At 44.7% G+C, this 26335-nt stretch overlaps 2 protein-coding genes across 6 annotated transcripts in view; both read left to right on the top strand.

The window, feature by feature from the left end:
• Positions 1 to 100: 100 nt before the first annotated feature.
• On the top strand, positions 101 to 5899 carry LOC310768671 (kelch-like protein 6). Of its 2 annotated transcripts, XM_083627274.1 has the most exons (4): positions 101 to 326; positions 2601 to 2679; positions 3917 to 4144; positions 4270 to 5899. In XM_083627274.1, the coding sequence occupies exons 1-4, from the start codon at positions 239 to 241 to the stop codon at positions 5807 to 5809; spliced, it is 1935 nt and encodes a 644-aa protein (XP_083483400.1). In that variant the 5' UTR covers positions 101 to 238; the 3' UTR covers positions 5810 to 5899. The 2 variants fall into 2 exon arrangements, with proteins under 2 accessions (XP_083483400.1, XP_083483401.1); XM_083627275.1 differs by lacking the exon at positions 2601 to 2679 and having other exon boundaries at positions 169 to 326.
• Positions 5900 to 15828: 9929 nt separating this feature from the next.
• The window catches only part of EML2 (EMAP like 2), a 57351-nt gene continuing 46844 nt past the window's right edge, over positions 15829 to 26335 (top strand). For 2 of the 4 annotated variants that reach the window (XM_083627012.1, XM_083627009.1), the window contains exon 1: positions 16115 to 16218. In XM_083627012.1, the coding sequence (XP_083483138.1) occupies positions 16152 to 16218 (67 nt within the window). In that variant the 5' untranslated portion in view covers positions 16115 to 16151. Of the gene's footprint in view, positions 15965 to 16114; positions 16219 to 17824; positions 17950 to 26335 lie in introns of those variants that run through there. The other 2 variants (XM_083627010.1, XM_083627011.1) reach the window with 2 other exon arrangements.

Genomic DNA, 26335 nt, shown 5'->3' with positions numbered 1-26335 from the left:
CACCCCTGGTAGCAAGTTGAGCCAGGGCAAGCCACTAAATTCCTAGGGTACCCTGAGGAGGCCCAAGGTGCCACGGCGACCATTGTGGTGGTGATGGCTGCCCCAGGGACACTGGTGCCTGAGCTGTAGGCTGCTTTTAAGAGAGGCTTTGAGGGGGCAAGTGGGAGGCAGGTCGGAGTCCCCCCTGGGCCGGTTCCCAGAGAGAGTGGCAGCCCCTCGGGACTTGGCGGCAGGAGGCATGGATCCAGCAGACATGGCAGAAGTCGGCAGAAAGGAGGAGGAGCATGAGCCAGAGACCTCTTCACTGAAAGCTTGTTTCAGCCAGGGTGAGTCCGAGGCTGACCTCAAACTCGGACCACATTTGACCACATTGGGCAAAATATTCCTGCATTGCAGGGGGTCGGACTAGATGACCCTGCTGGTCCCTTCCAGCTCTATGATTCTATAGTAGCCGGCAGCCTCATTGGCCTTGAGGCCAAAGCCTCTTCGGGGGGTAGGAGGGGATGTGGAAAGTCTCCAGTCCTGGAATAAATACGGGGAGCTCAGACTTCTGATCTCACTCGGCCACCTGAGCAAAGCCTTTTTTCTGGTCTTGAAACCCCGGCAGCAGCAAATTATTGCAGGATTTTCTGCGTGACAGGATAAGAGCAACGTATTATTCTGGCCGCTGCTATCATTAACAGTTTTTATATAGGCTGCCCGATAATATACTGCCAGATGTCACCCCAAACTCTGTTCCCTGCAAGATTCCAGGGGTTCCAGGCACTTACCCAGGGTTTGTGTTTCCTTTTGGAAATGAGACACAGCAGAGACTGTGGTCTCATCAGGATATAGGGTTTATTTACACACATATACAACCTGAGCCTGTGATGGAGGGGATCACAGCATCAACACCCCAAAAGGGTCTTGTTTCTCCCATAGCCACAGCCTTGGAGTCAAACAGAAGTCAGCCATGGCGCACTCTTGCTCTCTGCCTTTTGCAGCCTGCAACCTTTTCCCCTCTAGGTCACATCACATCAAATTCTGCCCTCAATCTCCTGCTTTGTCCTACTAACTGTCTAAGAGAGGGAGGAGGTGGCCCACCCATTTGGCCTCTGGCACAGAGCCCCTATCCTTGGTTCTCTTAATGGCTCATCAGGAAGCTAGCCTGGCTTATGTTTTAACACTTGCTGGGTCCAGGTGTTCAAAGGTCTGGCCAATAATAATAATAAATTTATTGTTTGTATCCCGCCCATCTGGCTGGGCTTCCCCAGCCACTCTGGGCGGCTTCCAACAAAGATTAAAAATACATTAAAATGTCACACATTAAAAACTTCCCTGAACAGGGCTGCCTTCAGATGTCTTCTAAATGTCAGGTAGTTGTTTATCTCTTTGACATCTGATGGGAGGGCGTTCCACAGGGTGGGTGCCACTACCAACAAGGCCCTCTGCCTGGTTCCCTGTAGCTTTGCTTCTCGCAATGAGGGAACTGCCAGAAGGCCCTCGGCGCTGGATCTCAGTGTCCGGGCAGAACGATAGGGGTGGAGACACTCCTTTGGGTATACTGGGCCTTTGAGGCTGTTTAGGGCTTTAAAGGTCAACACCAACACTTTGAATTGTGCTCGGAAACATACTGGGAGCCAATGAAGGTCTTTCAGGACTGGTGTTATGTGGTCTCGGTGTGTTATGTGGTCTCGGTGGCCACTCCTAGTCCCCAGTCTAGTTGCCGCATTCTGGATTAGTTGTAGTTTCTGGGTCACCTTCAAAGGTAGCCCCGCGTAAGGCGCATACATTCAGTGTGTGGCTAACAAAAGATAAAAGAATAAAACACAAATGGCTGGAGGGGTTTTTGGTGTTTGGGGGGAGTTCTTTTTGGTGATCTGACCCACAGTTATCCTGAGTGACATCTCTCCCCTCCCAGTGATTTAGCAGAGGGGACCATAGAGCACAATCCAGTTGTACCAAACTTTCATTCTCCTTCAGCAGCAAGGATCCTAATTGCTAAAAACTGGAAAAAAAAGAAACTGTGCCAACAAAAAAGGAATGGCAAGATAAACTGTTAGAGTATGTTGAACTGGCTAGATTAAGAGAGGCAATTAGAGATCACACTAGACAAGAGTTTCAAAAAGCATGGGGAAGATGCAGAGTATACTTCACAAAACAGTGCCCTAAAATACATACCTGGTCTTGTTTCAATTAATGTCTGTGGGAGACTTTGTGGGTATTTGTTATAATTAGAAAAATCTTAATAATTATTCATAAAGGAAACAGTTTATAAGAAGTAAATAAGGAGGCCAGATGCAGGATAAAGGAAGCCTTTTATTTGGTTGTTTGTATTGTTGTATGTTATGCTCACTGTATGTTATGTTCACGTTTAATGAGGGTGGATTTGTGTATTGGGGTGGGGTGGGGGGGTTGTGTTATATTGTAAATAAAATTCCAATAAAAATTAAATAAAAAATAAACTTTCATTCTCCTTGGACAGGGGCTTTTGAGCAATTGTTCTGGATTGTATGTTATGGCCCATACATTAACCTCCCCTTTCTAGGGAGCTGCCCTTTCCCCTCAGGTGACTAGCTATAATGACCTAGAAGGCTTTCATTTCCCTCCCTCTCCCTCAGGTTTGAAGCAACTGCATAAGACCCAGGAACTCTGCAATGCCACCTTGGTAGCTGGAGGGAAGAGGTTTCCGTGCAACAGGTGGGTCCCATGCAAACTCAAAGCAAAAATTTGCGGGAAAATGGGATGGGGTTATAGAAGATATGTTCAAAAATACAATAATAGTTTTGACTCCATGCTAGCATTCGAGTGACAAAGGAAGTAAAAGGAGGTGGATAACAATTAAGGATTTATTATGTTTTCTGAATGTATTGGAATATTTATATAGAAAGGTTTATTGTTTTGTGTACATTCAATTGTAAGATAAAACATATGCGAAGGGATTTGACAGGAAGTCAAAATTGAAGAAAAGATTTTGTAAGATAAAAAAGGGGGGAAATATTTATTTTCATTATTTTCATTATTAATTTCTTCTTCTTTTTTTCTGTATGTGTGCGTGTGTGTGTGTTGGGTATGGAATGTTTGGGAGGAAATAAGACGGTAAATAACAAATAACAAACAAAATAATTTTTATTTCTCAATTATATTTTGTGGTAATATGGTTGTAATGTTTTTTTGTAACATAAAATCATTCAATAAAAATTATTTTTAAAAAACAAAAACAGAATAAAACACAATTTCCCAAACCCTCTACAGTCTAAAACTCACGGACAAATAGGAAGCTCTTAACCAGGTGCTGAACAGCTTTTAATGTCAGCACTTGGCGTGACTCTTTAGAAGGGGGAGTTCAGAGTTAGAGCATAAAAACACAAGAAAAGCCTGCTGGATCAGAACAGTGGCCTACCTAGTCCAGCATCCTATTCTCACAGCAGCCAACCAGAGGCCTGTGGGAAACCTGCAAGCAGGATTTGAACACAAGAGCAACTCTCCCCTCCCGTGGTCTGAGCTAGTACTCAGAAGCACCACCGCAGAAAAGACCCTCTCCTTTGCATAAGCATAGTGTGGTGTAGTGGTTAAGAGCGGTAGACTCGTATTCTGGTGAACCGGGTTCGCTTCCCCACTCCTCCACCTGCAGCTGCTGGGTGACCTTGGGCCAGTCACACTTCTCTGAAGTCTCTCAGCCCCACTCATTTCACAGGGTGTTTGTTGTGGGTGAGGAAGGGAAAGGAGAATGTGAGCCGCTTTGAGACTCCTGAAGGGGAGTGAAAGGCGGGATATCAAATTCAAACTCTTCTTCTTCTTCACAACATACCTCCAAGAGAAGAGATATGATTTATCCCATTTTGCAGGTGGGGCAACTGAGGGTAAAAGGCTGGTTGGTACTTGAGGGTACCCAGCCGCTCCACGGCCAATCTGACGGTCTCCATTTCCCCCACAGGGCCCTGTTAGCCTCTGTCAGCCCTTACTTCCAGGCTGTGTTTACGAACGACTTTAAGGAATCCAGAGACGGGGAGGTTTTGCTGAAAGACATGGATCCTTCCCTCCTCCAGAATCTGCTAGCCTACCTCTACTCGGGGGAACTGGCCCTCACTGCAGAGAATGCTGAAGATCTGTTCACAGCAGCCAGCCGGCTCCAGGTCACACCAGCCCTTGAACACATCAGCAGGTAGCGCAAGAGGTCTGGCTCCTCTTACATTTCTCCCCAACACCTGTTTCGAAAGCCAAAGGAATAAGCGGCTTCCACCTACAGGATTTCCAGTGACGTTCTTTCTTTCCATTGCTCTCTGGCAGATATCTATCAGAAAGGATCTCCAAGGAGAACTGCTTCCACTTGTACATGCTGGCCTACGATCACAACAACCCCACCTTGCTGCGAAGCACAATGCACTACCTGGGCCTCAACTTCGAAACCCTCTTGGAACACAAGGATTTCCCGAATCTCGACCTCGGCGCTCTGATCTGCCTCATCTCCTCGGGCCACTTGGTCATCACCTCCGAAATGTACGTCTTCTGGGCTGTGCAGCGGTGGGTGGCAGCCGCACCCGCTGAGCGCCTTTCGGTACTCAAGACGCTCCTGCACCATGTCCGCTTCCCTCTCCTGACACCCAGGGAAATTGCACAAGTCCAGGAAGACGTAGCGATGCTTGACCAGCAAGTGGAATTGCAGTGGGGAGACCTAGATGGGGCAGGGAGGCTGCAGGCGAGTGGGGGTCTCCGGCAGGGCATGTACCAGGAAAGGATCATCTGCATCAAAGTGCCTCGCTTGAGGGACATCCTCTCCGTCAACGAAGATATGGATTGCTACATGGAGTGCTTGGATCCAGCTACGGGGTCCAGGACCAAACTGCCACCTTTAGAGCTCGTGGCGCTCCCTGGATGCTCAGCCCTGGATCACAAGCTCTACATCTCAGGAGGCAAACACCCTGATGGCTCCTACTCCCAGGCGCTGCATGAGTACAACTCCGTAGCCAACCACTGGCTCCAGCTGCCCGCCATGTCAACGCCCCGGTCCGTCCACATACTTTTGACTTGCAAGCACAAGCTGTTTGCCCTGAGTGGCTGGAACGACACAGGCCCCCTCGCCTCTGCGGAGAGTTTTGACGTGGTCAAGCAGACGTGGTCACCCATCGCCAGCCTGCCCGTCATCCTGCGCTTCTCTGCCTCAGCCTCGTACAAGAACAAGCTGTACCTGATCGGAGGAGATGCAGATTCCGACGAAGTGGTTTACCAGGGCATCCTTCTCTATGACATCCTCTTGGATACCTGGGTACAGGTGCCTCTGGAATTCTGTCTCCACGGTGCAGCTGCTGTCACCATGGAGACCGGGATCTGCGTCCTAGGGGGCTTCTTTGCCAAAAAACACACCCAGACGTACCCAAACAGCAGGTTCAGCCAGCTTCTTCCGTGTACCTCGAAATGCTTTTTCATGCGCGAGGATGGCGTCATAAGCAACGAGGTCACCATCCCTCCGCTGCCACTGCCCCTTGCCTTTGCAGGCGCCGCTTACTTCCAGGGGAAAATTTATGTGATGGGAGGGGTATGCACCTCCAGGACTCACGATGCCATCTACCACTGGGAGCCTGGAGAAAGTTCTTGGACTCAGTACCCAGAGAGCCTGACGGGCCAAGGAACGGTGGTGCGGAGGGTGCTGAAATGCGTGACCCTGAAGGTGCTGAAGCCAAACTTGAAGGCGCTGGTCCAAGACAATTCTGCAAGCCGGGTGGCTATTGGGCTTGCAGACACCAAGGCCCCCTTCAAAGAGAGGAGGGAGGATAACACCCCCAGGTGTCCTCCAGATCCCTTGGCATCTTTGGAAGCTGGCACACCATAAGAGCTGAAGAATTTCCCCAAAGGGAAGAGATATTTTCATCCGGACTCCTCCGGTATTTAGCCCATTAAAAACCTAGGACATCTCTCTTTCTTTCTCTCTCAGCTTCTTCCTGTATCAAGGTGGGCACTAAACATTCTGGGCCAACACGTCAGCATTTTGCACAGGTTCAGGGCCCAACCTTCAGCAATCCCCCCTCCCCAAGCTATGGGGAGTTCAGGGCAGAAGGAGTTTCCTGTGGAGCAAAAAGCACTGGAAACTTAGTGTCTCTGTAATAAGCTTTTTGTTAACAAATGTACAGGTTGAGCAGGTATCGTGAGGACATGGAAGCAAACATGCAGGCCACTGGTTTCAGCTGGAAAGCAATCTCAGCCCTTGCAGATTAAAAAAAATCCTAACAGCACAGTATATGTCAATAAAGCATGGTGGCTGGGATGAGGTCACCTGCCAGCAGACACTGCGAGCAATATGTCTACAGGACAGGTGACAACTGTCTGGGGCAGTCTGGCTCCTCACCCAGCTTCAGTCTTTTGACTTAAGGCATTTGACAGAAGAATGAAGATTATAGTTTGCTGACTGAAGAAAGCATTGACTAAGCCTCTGTTGCGCCAGCCAAGAGCAGAGTTTTTAAGATGGAGGGAAATTGTCTTTAATCATTCATGGCTGTTGAATATTCATCCCCTCGGCCTCTTAACACATGCGCAGAGAGAAGCATGACACAATCATCCCTGGGCTCCCTCCTTGCATATCTGCCCTCGTGCTGGCCTTCACATCAAGAAATGGAGGGCAGCCTTCCCCTGGGGCCCTCCAGATGTTTTGGCCAAACTCCCTCTCCATAGCTTCTCCTTCAGAGGCTTAGTGGGGTGGTGGCCTATGAGGCCTTCTCTGTGGTGGCTTCTAAGCTGTAGACCTCCCTCCCCACAGACGTGTGCCTGGCACCTTTATTAGACAGCTTTTGGCGCAGAGGTGGTTTTAGGGCAATGCGACCAATTCAGAAACTTGAGAGCTCAAAGTCTGCCACTGTCAGGATATAGTTGAAGTCACGTCTCTGACACTTGAGGCACATGTTTTAAGGACCCACTTATTTTATGGTTGCAAGTTGTTTCAATTTTTTAAATATTATGTTTTAATGCTGGAACCTGCCCTGGGGCATTCAGGTAAAGGGTAGGTACTAAAAAAATAAACAATAGCTTGCTAATGTCTCTGCTTTTTTAAAAAAGACATCACCTTGCCAACAAAGGTACGTATAGTTAAAGCTATGGTTTTCCAAGTGGTGATGTATGGAAGTGAGAGCTGGACCATAAAGAAGGCTGATCGCCGAAGAATGGATGCTTTTGAATTCTGGTGCTGGAGGAGATCCTGAGAGTCCCATGGACTGCAAGAAGATCCAACCTCTCCATTCTGAAGGAAATCAGCCCTGAGTGCTCACTGGAAGGACAGATCCTGAAGCTGAGGCTCCAGTGCTTTGGCCACCTCATGAGAAGAGAAGACTCCCTGGAAAAGACCCTGATGTTGGGAAAGATGGAGGGCCCAAGGAGAAGGGGACGACAGAGGACAAGATGGTGGGACAGTGTTCTCGAAGCTACCAGCATGAGTTTGACTAAACTGCAGGAGGCAGTGGAAGACAGGAGTGCCTGGCGTGCTCTGGTCCAGGGGGTCATGAAGAGTCGGACACGACTAAACAACTGAACAATACCTTGCTGATGCCTTAGTTGGCCTTGATTGCTCCTGCTCCATGTTGCATCTTCCCTCTTTTCTCTCTCTCTCCAACCCCCACTTTTATCTCCATGCCTTGGAGTCAACTCATGCAGAGCTCACATGCTCCTCTTTAACAGGGATGGAATTAAGAAGACCTGGAGGTTAGGAGAAAAGAGGACAAGGTCATATTCGGTGGAAGTGGGAGAGCAGGGCATGAGGGAGGAAAGGAAGGAAACACTTTGCGTTTTGTGTAAAAGGTCTATTGTTAGAAGGAAAATATTATTATTATTATTATTTATTTATACCCAGCCCATGTGGCTGGGTTTTTCCAGGCACCCTGGGCGGCTTCCAACAAAGTATTAAAATACAGTGGTCTGTTAAACATTAAAAGCTTCCCTAAACAGGGCTGCCTTCAGATGTCTTCTAAAAGACATGAGAAAGAGTGAGAGAAGGCAAAGAGAGATTTATCTTTTATGGGTAAAGCGGACAGAAGGAGCCAATTGGTTTAAACTGAGTGGGCTGGAGTTATATTCCCTTACTGTGCCACTAGATGTCACAAAAGACCCATGAATATAAAGTGGGAAGGATTGAATGAAGTACAGTACTTCTGTAAGCAAGGCATAATTAACTTATGGAATTCATTGCCACTGAAAGGTTGGGTTAGCAATTTGCTGAAGTGGCTTTCAAGGGATTAGATTGATTCATGGAGAAGGAGAGCTCCAACCCATGGCCGTCCATCGTCAGCAATAGCTAGTTAGAAATAGAGTCCTCTTGGTTAGAAGCAACAAAGAATCTTGTGGCACCTGGAAAACTAACAGATTTACTGGGGCATAAGGACGCGGGTGGCGCTGTGGGTTAAACCACAGAGCCTAGGACTTGCTGTTCAGAAGGTTGGCAGTTCGAATCCCTGTGATGGGGTGAGCTCCAGTTGCTCGGTCCCTGCTCCTGCCAACCTAGCAATTCAAAAGCACCTCAAAGTGCAAGTAGATAAATAGGTACCGCTCCGGCGGGAAGGTAAACAGCGTTTCCGTGCGCTGCTCTGGTTTGCCAGAAGTAGCTTAGTCCTGCTGGCCACATGACCCGGAAGCTGTACGCCGGCTCCCTCAGCCAATAAAGCGAGATGAGCGCCGCAACCCCAGAGTCGGCCATGACTGGACCTAATGGTCAGGGGTCCCTTTACCTTTACTAAGCTTTGGCGGACTAGAGCTGTTTAAAGGGCACAACAGATCTTGTTAAAAACAGGCAGCAGCAACCAAGCAGTGTAGGAGTCACAAGTGTGTCCTCCAGCCATGTTTGGAGACAGCCTACCTGTGCCAATTTTATTGATAGGCCTGGTATTTCCTCCAAGATGCTCAAGGTAGCCTACAGAAGTTTATTGTCTTTTATCCGCACAAGCAGCTTGTGAGGCACATTAAGTCTGTCTTGCCGGCTCCCTTGTCCCTGCCAATTCACTATTGCAAGCAGATGCAGCAGCAAGCCACTGATACCAAGAGATGCAGCCATATCCTGCAGCAGTGAGTGCCAAAGACCGATTATATTAAAGATCAGGGAAAAAACTTTCTGACAGTAAGAGCTGTTCCGACGGTGGGATGGAAGGTGGTGGGCTCTCCTTCCTTGGAGGTTTCAAAGCAGAGGTTGGATAGCCACCTGTCATGGATGCTTTAGCTGACATTCCTGCATTGCAAGGGGTTGGACTAGATGACCCTTGGTGGTCCCTTCCAACTCTGAAATTCTATGACTCTATGATATTGGGGGGAGGGTAGTCCTATGATTTAGTTTTGAATTGCCTGCATTCAGAAAACAGGAAAGACTATAAGGTAGCAGTGGATGAGACTGAGGTGGGAACGTTTACAGATCTTGAGTTGCAGCCAACGTCAGTCCTACTCGGAGTAGACCCGTTGAAATTAATTGGGGCGGACTAATCTAGGCTCATTAGTTGCAACGGGTCTACTCTGAGCACAACTGGGTTCTATACAACCCCCTTCCCCCCCCCCCCCGATCTTCCGGATATTATTTGAAAACCAAGCATTCCTAGCAAACACCAACTCCATCCCCGCCTACAAAAAAAGCAAAAAAGGGGTGAAGATCTGAGGAAAAGGGACTTCCGGTTAGCGCCGGCGCTTAATGGCGGATCTCAACCGGAGCTCCGGGAGAGATCTGCTTCGTGGGTTCGGGTCCTGTCAGCTACGGCGAAGCGGGGACCCTTAAAAATCACAGGCGCGTTGCCTGTGAACTGGAGACTCGGCGGGCACCTTTGCGCCCCCCGACGCTGCGAAATAGCCTTTTTAAAGGCTCCGGAGGAGCGGAGGGGTCTTGGAGCGGTGCTGAGAGTCGTCTTCACCCAGCCTGCGAAGCGAAGCCGCGTCGCCATTAGCGGAGAGCGCTGACTTCTTCCCGGGAAATTGGATTAAAAGAACAACTATCCGTGAGTAGGATTGACCGCTAAAATATAATTGGACACTAAAAGTAAAGAAATTGGGCACCGAGACGGACAAGCACTAAAAAGGAAGTCTGCTTTCCGTTCTGTAGCAAGATCAAAGCGAAAGGCACTCTAGCTGTAACTGCTTGAGAGGAAACTTGCGGGATTTAAGAAATCCACCACCAAAGCAAAGAACTCCCCCCCCCGAAGGCAGGAGGGGGGGGAAGAAGATTTTAAAAGTGTTTCCCTGCCAATTTAAAAGAATTGGATTAAGTATCGCTGCTCTTTAACCTGGGATCGGACTGCCGGAGAAAAGGAACCGGCTAAGGACTGTTGCTATAAGAAGCTAAAAAATATCTTAAATTGACTTTGGTTACTTCCAATTTGAAACACTGTTTCTGTGGTATTACAAAGTTACCTACAGGACACTATTGACTGGGATCCCCATGAAAAAGGAAAGAAAAATTGAAAGGGACTAGGAAACTTTTATTCCTTCTTTTTTGAAGAGTGTGGGATTACTTTGAGAAGTACAGAACTGACTCTACGCCCCCTAGAGGACCTACAAATTGTTTCAGCAACAAGTGGAGTTTAAAATTTGAGAACCTTGTTTGTGAGTTTCAAAGTCTGGGAATGACCTTGGCTAAAAGACTTTGTTATGGCAGATGGTAAAGAGAAAGGGGAGTTACAAGAAACAACCTTGAGATCTGGCAGACAATACAAAATTGACACTTACATGCAAAGAAGGGCTTCTGTAACAGGAGCCTCTGGAACTATAGTGGCTGTAAAGCCAAAAGCGAAAGCAATGTCTACAGAAGAATCATTTGCCAAGGTATTGGAGAAGATAAATGACTCTTTGGAGGAACTAAAAAAGCAAGGTGCGGAGACTAAATTGCAAGTTGCTGAAACTAAAGTACAAGTTGCTGAAACAAATAAAAAAATTGAAGAAATCTCTGGGAAAATTGACTTAAATACTAAAAGTATAACTGACCTAGGGAATAAAGTGAACTCAAATGCAGAAGCAATTGGGAAATTATTGGAAGATTCATCTACAACACGAAAGATAGCCGAGGAAGCTAAGGAAATTGCAACTGCCGCGGAGGAAAAATTTCCACCAGTTTACAAGAAATTGGATGAATATGAACTGGCACTCTCTATGCAGGATATGCAACGCAAGGAGAGGAACCTGAGGATCAGACTTGTGCCGGAAAAGGAAGGAGAGAACTTGGTGGATGATTTGACAAAAGAATTTTCTGACTTTTGGAAGCAGGAGCTGAAGAAAGAAGATTTTAAGATAGAAAGTGCATTTAGATTGGGAATAAGACAGAAGAGAAATCGACCCAGAGATTGTCTTATTACCTTAAGATCAAAGGAGGAGCGAGATAAAATATTGAACCTGCACTACCAAACAGCCCTTCGAATTGAAGACTTTTTCATTGAGATCTTTAAAGACATCCCTAAGAGTATCTTGGACGCAAGAGGACATTATAAAGACCTGGTGACACTGCTGAAGAAGAACTACATACCATTCAGGTGGGAATTTCCCCAAGGCTTGTCTTTTAAATATAAGGGAAAGAAGAGAAGAATAAAGACTGTAAGTGATAAAGACAAGTTCTTGGGAGAACACGAAGAAGACCTACAGAAAGAGACATTTCCAGGACAAGGGCATCCATCACTGGACACGAATACGGTACCACCGACAGACGAGGAACAAAAACAGGGAGCTGTAGGAGGAAGGAGTAAATAATCCCATCATGGCTCTGCAACTTCTAACCTGGAATTGTAATGGCTTAAATATTCCCAGGAAGAGAAAAAATATATTTCATGTCTTAAAGAAAGACCAATTGGACTTGATTTGCCTACAAGAGACCCACGTGACAAGAGCACACAGAAAATTATTAATAAACAAAAGACTGGGACAGGAATTTATATCTTCAGACAGAGTAAAAAAGAGAGGAGTGGTGATCTATGCAAAAGAAAAATTGCAACCGAAACAAATTTTTAAAGATGATCAAGGAAGATATTTGGCAATTGAAATTCAATTTCAAGGAGAGAAGTATTTGATAGTGGGAATCTACGCACCAAACGAAGGGAAAGCTGAATTTTTTAAGAAGTTGCATGAAATTTTGATGGACCATATGGATTACAACTTAATTTTGATGGGAGATATGAATGGAGTGGTTTCAACAAATATGGACAAGGCACAAAGACAGGTAATAACAAAAGATGGAAGACTACCAAAGACTTTTTTTGAAATGACTGACAATATGGACTTGATTGATATTTGGAGAACAAAACACCCATTAGAAAGAGAGGGAACCTTCTTTTCTGAAGCCAAAATGACATGGACAAGGATTGACCAAATCTGGGTGACTAGCAGTATGGCTCCGAATATAAAAAAAGTAGAAATCTGCCCAAAAACTTTCTCCGACCATAATGCTGTAAAGATGGTGATGAGGCAAACAACAACTGGTTCCTTCAGATGGAGAATGAATGACACCTTATTTAGAGACGAGGAGATCTGTAAGAAGGCCCAAAAAACCTTGAAAGACTATTTTGAAATCAACTTAAGGTCTGAAGTAGAAAAAAGAATAGTATGGGACGCAAGTAAAGCCGTGATGAGAGGGTTTTTGATTCAGCAAAATACTTTAAAGAAGAGAAAGCAAAATGAGAAAAAGGAGAGAATTTTGGAAAAGATAAAAGAAGGGGAAAAACAATTAAGATCGAAGCCAAAATCCCAAGAGATTCTAAGAGAAATCAAATTTCATCAAACACAATATATGGAACTGATGAATCAAGAATTAGAGTGGAGAATTAAACAAATGAGACAAAAGACTTTTGAATCTGCTGATAAATGTGGCAAGTTACTGGCTTGGCAAATAAAGAAGAGACAAAAACTCAACACGGTAACAAATATAGAAGTGGAAGGAAAAAACATAAGCAACCCAGCGGAAATTAGGAATTGTTTTCAGAACTACTTTAGACAACTTTACACACAAGGGCCGCAAAAAGAAATGGACATACAACAGTTCCTCGAGGAAAATGGGCTGAAAAAGGTTTCGCATGAAAGTAAGATAATATTGAACCAGGAGATATCAGCACAAGAAATAGAAGATGCCATTCAAGGCATGACGCTGGGCAAATCCCCTGGACCGGATGGACTGACTTCCAAATACTACAAAGTTTTGAAGGAAGGGTTGATACAACCTTTGAAGGAAGTCTGCAATGAGATTATGGAGGGGAAAAGGGCACCCGATACGTGGAGAGAGGCCTACATTACACTTATACCAAAGACAGAGACTGAAAAGACCCAACTTAAAAACTACCGACCCATCTCGTTATTGAATGTGGATTACAAAATCTTTGCTGATATTTTGGCAAAAAGACTGAAGAGAGTTTTGATGGAGGAGATTCACGGGGACCAAGCGGGTTTTCTCCCAAAAAGGCACTTGTCGAACAATGTAAGGAATATAATTGACATTTTGGAAAAGCTGGAAGTGAACATAAACACTAAAGCTGTTTTGATATTTGTGGATGCCGAGAAAGCCTTTGACAACATTTCTTGGAGTTTTATGTTGAAGAACCTCCGGGGGATGGGGGTAGGCCAAGGGTTTGAAAATGGTATAGGTGCAATATACTCTGAACAGAAAGCCAAACTAATTGTAAATAATGTGGTTACAGAAGAGTTCAAGATTGAAAAAGGGACACGTCAGGGATGCCCTATCTCCCCATTACTTTTTATATCGGTCCTGGAGGTTTTGCTTAATATGATTAGGAGGGACCAGTTGGTTAAAGGGATTCAGGTCGGAGCCAAACAATATAAACTGAGAGCATTTGCAGATGACTTAGTACTTACATTGCAAGAGCCAGAAGCTAGCACGAAAAGAGTTTTGGAAATAATTCAAGAGTTTGGTCAAATGGCAGGATTTAAATTGAATAAGTCTAAGACAAAGGTTTTGGAGAAAAATTTGACACAGATAGAAAAGGAAAGGTTCCAGAATGAGACAGGGTTGACTGTGGTTAAAAAAGTGAAATATTTGGGTATAAATATGACAGCTAAAAATGTGAATTTGTTTAAAGATAATTATGAAAAAACTTGGAGAGAAGTGAAAAAAGATTTGGAGATTTGGTCCAACTTGAAGCTTTCCTTGTTAGGCCGTATTGCAGCTATAAAGATGAATGTATTGCCAAGAATGTTGTTTTTGTTCCAAGCATTGCAAATAATTGATAAAATGGATTGTTTCAAGAGGTGGCAAAAAGACATATCTAAATTTGTCTGGCAGGGCAAAAAGCCCAGAATTAAATTTAAGATACTAACGGATTCAAAGGAAAGAGGGGGGTTTGCCCTGCCAGACTTTAAACTTTATTATGAAGCGGCAGCTTTCTGCTGGCTGAAAGAATGGCTACTTCTTGAAAACACAGACATTTTGGATTTGGAAGGTTTTAATAACATTTTTGGGTGGCATGCATATTTGTGGTATGACAAGGTTAAAGCACATAAAAGTTTTAAAAATCATATTGTCAGAAAAGCACTACTAAATGTCTGGGACAGATATAAAGACTTGCTGGAAAATAAAACTCCAAGGTGGCTGTCGCCAATGGAAGCTAAGGCAGTTAAAAAGTTAAATATGGAGCCCAAGTGGCCAAGATACTGGGAAATTTTGGAAAAGGAAGGGGACAAAATGAGATTGCAGAGTTTTGAGAAATTAAAAGGGAAGGTGAGAGATTGGTTTCACTACCACCAAATTAATGAAGCATTTAAACTAGACAGTAAAATTGGCTTCCAGGTGGAAAAATCAAAATTGGAGACAGAACTGTTAGAACCCAGTACTAAGAACTTGTCCAAAATGTACAATCTGCTGCTGAAATGGAATACACAAGATGAAACGGTCAAATCGGTCATGATTAAATGGGCTCAGGACATTGGTCATAATATTTTGTTTGCTGATTGGGAAAAGTTGTGGACCACCGGGATAAAATTTACGGCATGTAATGCCTTAAGAGAAAACATTATGAAAATGATATATAGGTGGTACATAACCCCAGTCAAGCTTGCAAAGATTTACCATGTGCCTGACAATAAATGTTGGAAATGTAAAGAAACTGAAGGTACATTTTTTCATCTTTGGTGGACCTGCCCGAAGATTAAGGCATTCTGGGAAATGATCTATAATGAACTTAAAAAGGTATTTAAATATACTTTCACCAAGAAACCAGAGGCCTTTCTCTTGGGTATTGTCGGCCAAGGGGTGTTAAAGACGGATATAACTTTCTTTATGTATGCTACAACAGCAGCTAGAATACTCATTGCGAAGTACTGGAAGACGCAAGAACTACCCACACTGGAAGAATGGCAGATGAAGGTGATAGACTATATGGGCTTGGCAGAAATGACGAGCAGAATCCGAAACCAGGGAAGAGAAGCAGCGCAAGAAGAATGGAAAAAATTCAAGGACTATTTAAAGAAATATCATAAAGTTAATGAAAGTTAGAATGATGTTGGACTGGAAAGTAAATGGTTACTATTAGCAATGGTTAAGACAAGGAAAATAAGGAAGATTAGTCTAAATTTAAATTAAAACAAGGGAAGATTTGCTGAACAATCGATAAGAATTTGGAATACAGAAAGGGGAAGCATGAGGAAGTCGGGGAAGATAGGATATGAAATTAGGATATGAAATGATACATGTTTTTTGTTTTGTTTTTGTTTTTGTATGTTTATGTTTGTTGTGTTTTATGGAAAAATAAAAATATTTTAAAAAAAAAAAGATCTGAGGAAAAGACAGACAGACAGACAGACAGAGAGAGAGAGAGAGAGAGAGGGAGATTTAGCAAGGACGAGCTCTGTGGGTGGGGCTGGGGGGGTTGTGGGTGGGGCTCCATGTTGAGCCGAAGGTAGGGTCGAGTGTGTGTGTGCGCGCGCGGGTGTGTAATGTGTGTGTAATTTGATTTGCTTAAAGTGGGGACTTGAAGAGAGGGCAGCCCAGCGAGGGGGCCCTTAGCGGAGCCACTGGGGTGCTTAGCCAAGAGGATGCAGGAAAGAGGTGGGTTGCTATGGTAACGGGAGGCAGGCATGCAGGGGACCAGGCGGGAGGGAGAGGCGGGTGGAGAGGCAGAAGGCGCCAAGGTGTGAGCGAAGGAGGGCAGGCAGGAGGGAGGGAGGTGGGGGGACGGGGTGGGTGGGGAGTCGGTCCTTGTGGGTGGGGGGCGGTAGGGGCGCAGGGGGCGGGCATGGCCGAGAGGATGCCCAGCTGTGGGATCCTGTACGACACCTCCTTGCTGCTGCAGTTCTGCAATGGTGAGTCCCTGCAGCGCCCGCGCGCGCCCCGCTGGACCACCACCGGGGCTTTTTCGGAGGCGCCCCAGCCCCGCGCGCGCTCCATCCATCCATCCATCCATCTATCGCCTGGCTAGGGTGGGGGGAAATGCCCGCCGCTTTGCAAGATGCTGCAGACCTGGCTTCATCGCTTGCATGCGCGCACGCACGCCCAGAGCAAGGGAGGTGCCCGCTGGGCGCTCCGAGGATGCTCTGCAAGAACTCCAAGGGATGGGCGCAGGGCGGGGCGGGTGCCTTTCCATGCCCAGGGAGGGTCGCGCAGGGCTGGTGCGGCGCCAAGGGGGCATTGGGGCAGGGAAGGGTGGGGAGCGCAAGGGGGGGCCGCTCGGCTGACCTGCTGCCCTCTTTTCTGAGCAAGCCCCCCGCGCGCTCGCCCGGCCCTGCCGCGATGCCACACCCCGCGCCCAAATGGGTCATCGCGCAGCTTAGCTGGCCGCCCTCCACCCGCGCTTGCCCGCCCGATGCAAACTGGGAAATTCGCAACCCAGCCCATCATCCACCTCCATCCGTGGGCGGCTGGGTCAGGTGGGCGCTTTAACTACTCAGGAATAATTGCTCTGGAATAACTGCCACCTCCCGTTCTGCACCCGAAACCACTAATTTCGGAATTAAACCACTCACATCGCCTATAATAAGCGCGCACGGAAAGATCTGGCGGGGGCGCGGGGTGGGGTCCAGCTAGCCAGCCAGCCTGCCTTCTGCCACAAATTGACCACTTCGATGGTGAGTAAAGAGGGTTAAAGTGCGTGCGAACTGCGACGGACAAACTAATCCATGCCAAGGGTTCCACGAGGGAACTCTGCACATGCTCCATATACTCTTTGTGCGAGTAAAGCTATGCTTTTTCCAGGGCTGAGCCCAGGCATGCAACAGGTTCTGAGGCTGAACCCTGTCTCGGATTTCCAGCTTGCACTCTTTATATGTTCAGATGCAGTGTTGTATGAGAATACATGACAAGAGCTGAGCCCTAGCGTTCTGAACAGGTTCTGGGTCTCATTCTCAGGGCTGCGTTTTACTTTATTTTTTTGTATCTCCACGGTTCTCAAGAGCGATGCCCACGACGACGGCTATTCCAATTTATTCCCACAACAACCTTGCTGGGTAGGTCGGGCTAAGAAATTGCGAGTGCGCCAAGGCCAGAGCTGAGCAGGTATTGGAAGCCACGCTTGCACCTCCTTCATCTGCCAGCCATACCCGTTTCTCTCTTTTTGGCGCAGCCTTATTTTCCACATCTTCTCCATGGCAGGAACACTCCCCACCCCCCAAAAAAAATTCTCTTGCGCCCCTCTGCTTCTGAACCCAAGGGGCTGGGGCTCCGTCTGTTTCCACGTCACTTCTGATGGTCCAGCGCCCTCCTGCCCTGTCCAAGGTCGCTGGACAGCATCATCAGCGTCCAGGGGAACAGATTCCTCGTCCGTCCATCTCTTTCGCCTCTCAAGCCTGGTACTCTGCCTGGATGCAGCGCCCGCCCGTCGCTCGCGATTGGACGGCGCCTGGGAGATGCTGCAAAGAGGGAGGAGGGAGAAGCGAGCTAAGAAATACGATTGCAGAGGAGGAGAGCCCGAGAGGAGGCAAGCACCCGGGTAGGGCAGGGAGCGAGCCCCTGGCACTGCGGCAGAGGTCGTGAAAAGGGCAGGCAGGGGCAGCGTGGCGGCGAGGGCACCGGGCCCAGGGCAAACGCCAGCATGACAGGTGGGTGGCGGCTGGCCCTGCGCCCCTCGCTTCGCCTTTGCCCCACTTTGCCTGCGCCCAGCCCAATTCTGCATGCAGCCGCAGCCCCTCCGGAGAGGGAGCTGTGGGAATTCGAGGAACGCGGGGGGGGGGGGGGAAGAAGCAACACACGCGGGTTGTGCATGTGTGAGTGCGCGCGACGCACACGCCAAATGTCGAGGCGCCTGAGCCGTGTCTTCGTCGTGTAAGGTCGGAGGAAGGATGGCAATATTGTTCGGGAAAGGCTGGGGTGGGGGAGCTGTTCCAGTGCCATTTCTAAGAGGTGCCAGAAGGAAAAGCTTGGCAAGGAAGGTGGGAAAAAGGGAACTGACGTGCTTGCGCAAAGCGCTCTCTCAAAACATACCATCCACCAACCTCAGAGCCTGGAAGGAAAGCGGGGGAAATCAGCCGACTTCCCTGAAAACTCAGTTTCCCCCCCAGAGGCAGGCACCACCATCACACCCTGATTACTGACCACAGGAGAGCAAAGCTTAATCCCCCAGCCCTGGGACTTCTTTTTAGCTGCTATCAAAGGCGTGGGATTTAAATAAAGGAGAATGCATGCCTCTGAGAACGCACAGAGTGCCTGCCCAGGTTTATCATGCACACCAACAGTGAAGGACTAGCAAGGCTTTTATGGCAGAGAATCAGGCTTCTGGCTATCCAAGCACCCCTGTTTTGAGAAGTTGGCAGGAGGGGAAATGCACTGTTTATTTGCACAGGGGAAGTTCTGCGACCAGCAGGCCCCAGACCCTTGCCCTGGTCAGCCTCAGAAAGGAAGCTCTCCTGGCAGAATACCTGTGTCGCTCCTGAGATAGACAGCACAGGGCACTTGCTGGTCAGGAAGGGGGCAAGAGAAAACCAGGGCGGAAAAACAAAATAGTAAACAAGACCCTCTGTCATGAACATTTTTTAACTCCAGAGAGGCCAGATCAATGTATTCACAGCCTTTTAAGAGAACCATTAGCTAGCCCATAATACACCTTAGCCTTCGAAGGCACAGCATCCTTGGAGGATCCTATGCATGTTTCAGTGGGGCTTACTTCTAAGTAAGTGTGGATAGGATTCAGAGATAGCATTGGTCAGCTGTTTGAAGACTGGTAAAAATAAGTATTCTCCCCTCCCCACTCTTCCAGTATATAAGTGAACTGGGGATTTTAATACACATTCTTGACCACGATTGCAGAATTTTGGGGCGGTAGTTATTCCAGATTAATTACACTGGTCAACAACAAATTTGTTGTCTGCGTTTTTTCAGTTGATTTAGGACGAATCTGATGCGCTGAATCCAAAAATCACATTGGTTTTGCTCAATCAGGTCAAGTTTTTGAGCTATGGCCCATGTCATTTTTTTTACGTTTTTGTTCACATGTACGCTTGTGTGGAGCATTTTAGAAGAAGTTGGTGGGGGTAAAATGCCATGTCAAATAATTGTTTTGATTGGAAATGATTATTTTAATGACAAGAAGTATTCAGGTCCGATAGTTCTGGGTGATTATGTCGAAAAGGGATCAGTTTGAAGTCATAAAACCTCGAAATCTTCCATAAATTGGTGCGGCAAAGCATAAAGTTGGGAGATCAAAACTAAGTTAATCCTGATCTTCAATCAGCACGTCGTCCTGTAGCTCATTGTGATGAAATCTCAGTGCCTATCTTCGGAGAACTTCCTGAGATTAGTGACAAAGATGCCTCCAGTGTTGAAGGACATGAAGAAGAAGAAGTGGTTCTTGAAGATGATGCTCCATGTCCATTTTCCCAAAAGGAGTTGAATGATCTAGTTCGCGACCTCAGCTTGTCAAAGGACTCTGCTGAACTGTTGGCATCCAGATTGAAGGAAAAACACCTCCTCTCTGACAGTGCTCGCGTCAGCTTCTTCTGCAACAGGCATCAAGAGTACCTCCGTTTTTTCTCGGAAGAGAAGGACTTGGTGTACTGTGCAGATATTGCGCAGCTTCTGCTCAAGCTTGGAGTGCCACAGTACGAACCCAAAGATTGGAGACTGTTCATTGACAGCAGCAAGTGATCACTGAAATGTGTTCTGCTACACAATGGCAACCAGTTTGCGTTTATACCCCTGGCTCACTCAAGTACACTGAAGGAGAACTATGAAGCGGTGAAGTATGTGCTGGAGAAAATTGGTTATGATCAGCATAAGTGGTTTACTTGTGTTGACCTGAAGATGGTGAACTTTTTGTTGGGGCAACAGTCTGGCTTCACCAAGTACCCATGTTTTCTGTGCATGTGGGATAGTAGGGACCGTGCTCAGCATTACACGAAGAAGGACTGGCCTGTGCGGGAGGAATTGGTGCCTTGCAAAAAAAAGGAACATCATCAACGACCCTCTGGTGGACAGAGACAGACTACTCTTCCCACCGCTGCACATCAAGCTCGGCTTAATCAAGCAGTTCACCAAGGCTCTGGACAAGGATGGTGACTGCTTCACTTACTTGTGCCAGGCTTTTCCAGGATTGACCATGGAGAAGTTGAAAGCTGGCATCTTTGACGGTCCTCAGATCCGTCAGCTCATCAGAGATCCAGAGTTCGGAAAGTCAATGAACGAAGTGGAACTGGAAGCGTGGAAGGCATTTGTTCTGGTAGTGAAGAACTTTCTTGGCAACAATAAGGCCAGAAACTACACAGAACTTGTCAACAACATACTGACTGCTTTCAGAAACCTGGGCTGCAACATGAGCGTCAAGATGCACTACCTATTTTCACATATGGACTGGTTTCCTGAGAACCTGGGTTCAATGAGTGACGAGCAGGGGGAGAGATTCCATCAGGACATGAAAGAGATGGGGACCAGGTATCAGGGTCGCTGGGATGCAGTCATGATGGCTGACTACTGTTGGACTCTGAAGAGAGACCTCCCTGCCGCTGAGCATTCCAGGAGTTCCAAGAAACGGAAGTTTGAAAAATGGTGAAGCAACATGCAATTTACGTGCACTTACCTTTATCAGTGCCCACCATTCAGTTTACAGTAAACCTGACCTGATGGAGAGAAACGGATGCCATTTCCTGATTCAACAGTGCAAAAATACCCTAAATCCGTTGTAGAAATCTAGACAACATTCAAAAAGTAAAAGTAAAAAGTAAAAAGTAAAAAGTAAAAAATTGTTGCCCACTGTTATTACAAGAGTCTTGGCTATGGCACCAGGGTGGCAAAAGTGTGATTTCAAACAGTGATGTTATCCCTCGTGTTTTCAATGCATACTTGAAACCTGCCTATTTCTTTTTTTTTTAATAATATTTATTAAAGTTTCAAAAAAATTACAAAAATAAAGAAAAAGAAAAAAACAGAAAATACAAAATACAGAAAAAGTAAAAACAGCTAAAAAGAAATCCATCTTTCCATGACTTGTCTTTCATTTACTTATTTCCTTGACCTCCTCACACCTCCCTTTTTTGTATTCTAGTTCAACTGATTATTTCAGCAAGTCCTTTCCATTCTTGTATTTATCTTATTTATTTATCTTAATATATTGTAACTTTACATTCTAACCTGTTAACAATCCATTCTTCCTTAACCCTATGTAACATTACTGCAAAAACCACATTACTTCATTCCAACATCCTTTTAGCATTCCTTAATTTTACAATGTTTCTGTAGATAGTCTTTAAATTTCTTCCAATCTTCTTCTACCGACTCTTCTCCCTGGTCTCGGATTCTGGCAGTCATTTCCGCCAGTTCCATATAGTCCATCACTTTCATCTGCCATTCTTCCCGGGTGGGTAGATCTTGTGTCTTCCAATACTTCGCTATAAGTATTCTTGCTGCTGTTGTTATATACATAAAGAAAGTTCTATCCTTCTTTGGCACCAATTGGCCAACCATGCCCAGGAGAAAGGCCTCTGGTTTCTTCAGGAAGGTATATTAAAATACCTTTTTCATTTCATTATAGATCATCTCCCAGAAAGCCTTAATCTTTGGGCACGTCCACCAAAGGTGAAAGAATGTACCTTCAGTCTCTTTACATTTCCAACATTTATTATCGGGCAAATGATAGATTTTTGCAAGCTTGACTGGTGTCATGTACCACCTGTATATCATTTTCATAATATTCTCTCTTAAGGCATTACATGCCGTGAACTTCATACCGGTGGTCCATAACTGTTCCCAGTCAGCCAACATAATGTTATGTCCAACATCTTGAGCCCATTTAATCATAGTTTTTTATGAGCCTTCGCTTCCATCGGTGACAACCACCTTGGGGTTTTATTTTCCAGTAGGTCCTTATATCTTATCCAAACATTAAACAGTGCTTTCCTGACAATATGGTTTTTAAACGCTTTATGTGCTTTGACCTTATCATACCACAAATATGCATGCCACCCAAATACATTATTGAAACCTTCTAAATCCAAAATGTCTGTGTTTTCAAGAAGCAGCCATTCTTTCAGCCAGCAAAATGCAACTGATTCATAATAAGTTTTGAGGTCTGGCAGGGCAAATCCACCTCTTTCTTAGTATTTTAAATTTTATTCTGGGCTTCTTGCCCTGCCAGACAAATCCGGAAATATCTTTCTGCCACTTCTTGAAACAGTCCATTTTATCCAAAATTTGCAATGATTGAAACAAAAACAACATTCTTGGCAATACATTCATTTTTATAGCAGCAATACGGCCTAGCAAAGAAAGCTTCAGGTTTGACCATATTTCTAAATCTTTTTTCACTTCTGTCCAGCATTTTTCATAATTATCTTTAAATAAATTCACATTCTTAGCAGTCATATTAACCCCCAGGTATTTTACTTTCTTCACCAATGTTAAACCTGTCTCCTTCTGAAACCTCTCTTTCCCAATCGCTGTTAGATTTTTCTCTAAAACCTTAGTTTTTAACTTATTCAACTTAAATCCTGCAACCTGACCAAATTCTTGAATCAGTTCCAGTACTCTTTTAGTACTAGATTCAGGCTCCTGTAATGTCAATACTAAGTCATCTGCAAATGCTTTCAATTTGTACTGTTTGGCTCCGACTTGTATACCTTTAACCAATTGGTCCCTTCTAATCATATTTAGGAGAACCTCCAGGACCGAAATAAAAAGCAATGGGGAAATTGGGCAACCTTGTCGTGTCCCTTTCTCTATCGTAAACTCCTCCGTCACCACATTATTGACAATTAATTTGGCCTTTTGTTCTGAATATATTGCACCTATACCATTTCCGAAACCTTGACCAAACCTGCCTATTTCAACTATGGGGCATAGTGGTGGTATTTATTCCACGTTAACTGACACCAGTTGCTTTTGGTATGTGGTTTATGCGCTTGCCCCAAGAAAATCCTAATCCCTTTCCAAATATGTGAACGATATAATCTGATGCCCACGTACCTGGAGGACAGGTGTGGCAGAGAGAAACCAATTTACTAAAAGTAGCTGGAAGTATCACTAATTTGCCACTAGTGGGCAGTGTCTGCAAGAAACTGGACCTTACTGATCGCTCCTTTGATCTACAAAATTAAAGAGCTCCTCAAATATCTATTTCAATGCTTTTATCTCAGTCCTCCATATGTAGAAGCAGGCAGGGCTTCAGCCCAGGGGTTATATCATATATAAAATAATAATTAAATGCTTTTTCATTATCTGTGGGTTCCTTCAGTGGGTGGGATGTTTTAATCCTCCTTTAAAAAAAAAATGCTTTTTAGATTTTTCTGTGCTCCGTTATATGTAGGTTTTAAGTGCATCTTATTTACTTGTTTATTACTGTAAGTCGCTTTGGGTTGCATTTGCAAGAAAAACAACTAAGAAATGTAACGAATAATAATCAATACACTATGCACTGCCTGCAACCTTCCTGGATGTCATGATTTTGTTCTTTTCACAATGTCTGTGACACTGCCATCACCCAAATTTATTCAGTTATTTCATAAAATTTATGCATCCCTTGAAAAAAATTATGCACTTCTTGAATGCCACATTCATGTGGATAGAGGCTCAGATTTGACCAGGACAGGATCACTGTTTCAGCAGTTTATTTGTACAGTATATATTTTGGTAATGTGTTTTATATATATATAATACACACACACACACACACACATATATATATACATACACATATACATATAAATAAATAATTTATTTAATTTATTATCTACTTATTTAACAAATATACAGATTCATTACAAATGCAACATAGCTACATATAAAATCTCATTGCAATATAAAATTATGTTTCTCGTATTGGTAATTTAATACAGTAATAACACCGTAAGCTTGTGACCGATGATCGCATTCTCATAAAATTAGGCTAGTCATTGAGAAGTAATTCTAATATGGTATTATTATTATTATTATTATTATTATTATTAATTAAAGCTGTTCTCTTGCCCAGGGCAACCCAAGGCGACTTCCAACCAAACAAGTAAGCAGACAATAAACCCCACATAGATACACTGAAACCAAGAGGAAAGAAAAATACTTTAAAAAATATCCCACCTGTTCCTAAAAGGCAATAGATTGTTTAATTACACTGGGAAACAAAATTTTTGTTGCATTGACACCTGCAGTTCTTCTAACCTAATTTTGATGTGCTGATTTCATATCTGAAGTTGGTTTTGTTCTGTAAGCTCCAGGTTTTTTTGCAATTCATGTTTTTCACTTTTCACAGTAATCTTTGTTTTTCACAATGCAAGAATTCAATATTTTATTAAACACATAGCCAAAGTAGTACGAAATATAAAAATAAAGAAAAATTAAGTTTGCTAAACAGTAATTACCATGTGGTTAGGGTAGATCAATATGTCAGTGTCCATTTATCCCCAGTGGAAATATGACATATCGGCAAAAGTTGAAAGCTGAAAGATAACTATAGCATGTACACGAAAATTGATTTCAGATTTGAAATCAGCATTGAAAGAACATATAAGAACAGTTGAAAACTCTCATGCAACAGAAAATGAAAAAAAAAATGTTCCCCAGTGTTAGCAAAAGGCCTGGCAGAAGAGGGATGTGTTTGCCTGGTGCCTAAAGATATGTAATGACGATGCCAGGCGAGCCTCCCTGGGGAGAGCATATAACAAATGAGGAGCCACAGCAGGATAGGCCCCGTTCTTGTGTGGCCACCCTCTGGACCTCTTGAGGAGGAGACACAGAAATAAGGGTCTCATATGGTGACAACGGGGTCTGGGTTGGTTCATATGGGCAAAGAAGGTCCTTGAAATATTGTGGTCCTGAGCCATAAGGTTTTATAGGTCAGAAACAGTACAGTGGTACCTTGGTTCTCAAACTTAATCCATTCTAGAAGTCCATTCCAAAACCAAAGCGTTCCAAAAGCAAGGAGTGCTTTCTCATAGAAAGTAATGCAAAATGGATTGATCAGTTCCAGACTTTTAAAAACAACCCCTAAAACAGCAATTTAACATGAATTTTACTATCTAACAAGACCATTGATCCATAAATTGAAAGCAATAAACAATGTACTGCAGTCACACAATCAATCAATCAATCAGTAGCTGAACTGGGTTCCACACAGTCACAAAAAAAGTCGCAAAAACAAAAATGCAAAATAAATAGCAAAAACAGACAGACCTCATCGTAACAATCAAATCGGAAGCGTAACACCCAAAACAGAGCACGTTTGGCTTCCGAAAAAAGTTCACAAACCGGAACACTTACTTCCGGGTTTGCAGTGTTTGGGTTCCAAGTTGTTTGAGTACCAAGGCGTTTGACAACCAAGGTACCACTGCATGTTGATTTGGGACCGGAAACTAACTGGCAGCCAGGATCAGAGTAATATGCTCAAACTGTCTTGTTCCGGTGAGCAGCCTGACTGCCAAATTCTGCACCAACCAAAGTTTCCAAACCGTCTTCGGAGGCAGAAAGAGGAATGAAATACATACCACAATTTGTGTTCCTCTTTTGCTTCACTTTATATTCTCTAAAGAGCTCCCATTCTTGTCCTAATCTATTAGTTTGATACTCCCCTCATTTCACTGACACAGCACAAGTTATTCTGTTCAGTGGTCTCATAAACCATTTCCTAAATTAATGAGTTTCCTTTTGCTTCTGATAATTCACATATATAATGCATGATGCTGTGGTCATATTATCCAATAATTTCTATTTTGGGGGATTGAATCTTTGATATATATTTGTAAATGTGCATTTTTTTAAAAATCAAGGGGTATTTCAAATAGATTGATATTGATATAAGCTGCACAGCGATATTAAAAGGCCATAAAACTGTTGGCTCCATCATCTAATCCACATCACCTGCTGTAATTTACTTGGCAAACAGCATCTCCTCTTACAGGCTCTGCCTTTCATACAGAAGAACATGCAAGTAGATGAGCCTACTTAAAAACAACAACAACCACCAGCTCATATGCTCACAAATCCCGCCTTTCACTCCTCTCCAATTAGCAC

This window comes from Podarcis filfolensis (genome assembly GCF_964270895.1).
Source record: "Podarcis filfolensis genome assembly, chromosome: 8".
Lineage (NCBI taxonomy): Eukaryota > Metazoa > Chordata > Lepidosauria > Squamata > Lacertidae > Podarcis > Podarcis filfolensis.
The sequence above is the reverse complement of the archived record's forward strand: the minus strand, read 5'-3'. Positions and strand labels throughout refer to the sequence as shown.

Coding starts and splice junctions, on each gene's coding strand:
- LOC310768671 (XM_083627274.1), top strand. CDS start 239: ATGGATCCAGCAGACATGGCAGAAGTCGGCAGAAAGGAGGAGGAGCAT. Junction 327..2,600: donor GAAAGCTTGTTTCAGCCAGG/GTGAGTCCGAGG, acceptor CCTCTCCCTCAG/GTTTGAAGCAACTGCATAAG. Junction 2,680..3,916: donor AAGAGGTTTCCGTGCAACAG/GTGGGTCCCATG, acceptor TTTCCCCCACAG/GGCCCTGTTAGCCTCTGTCA.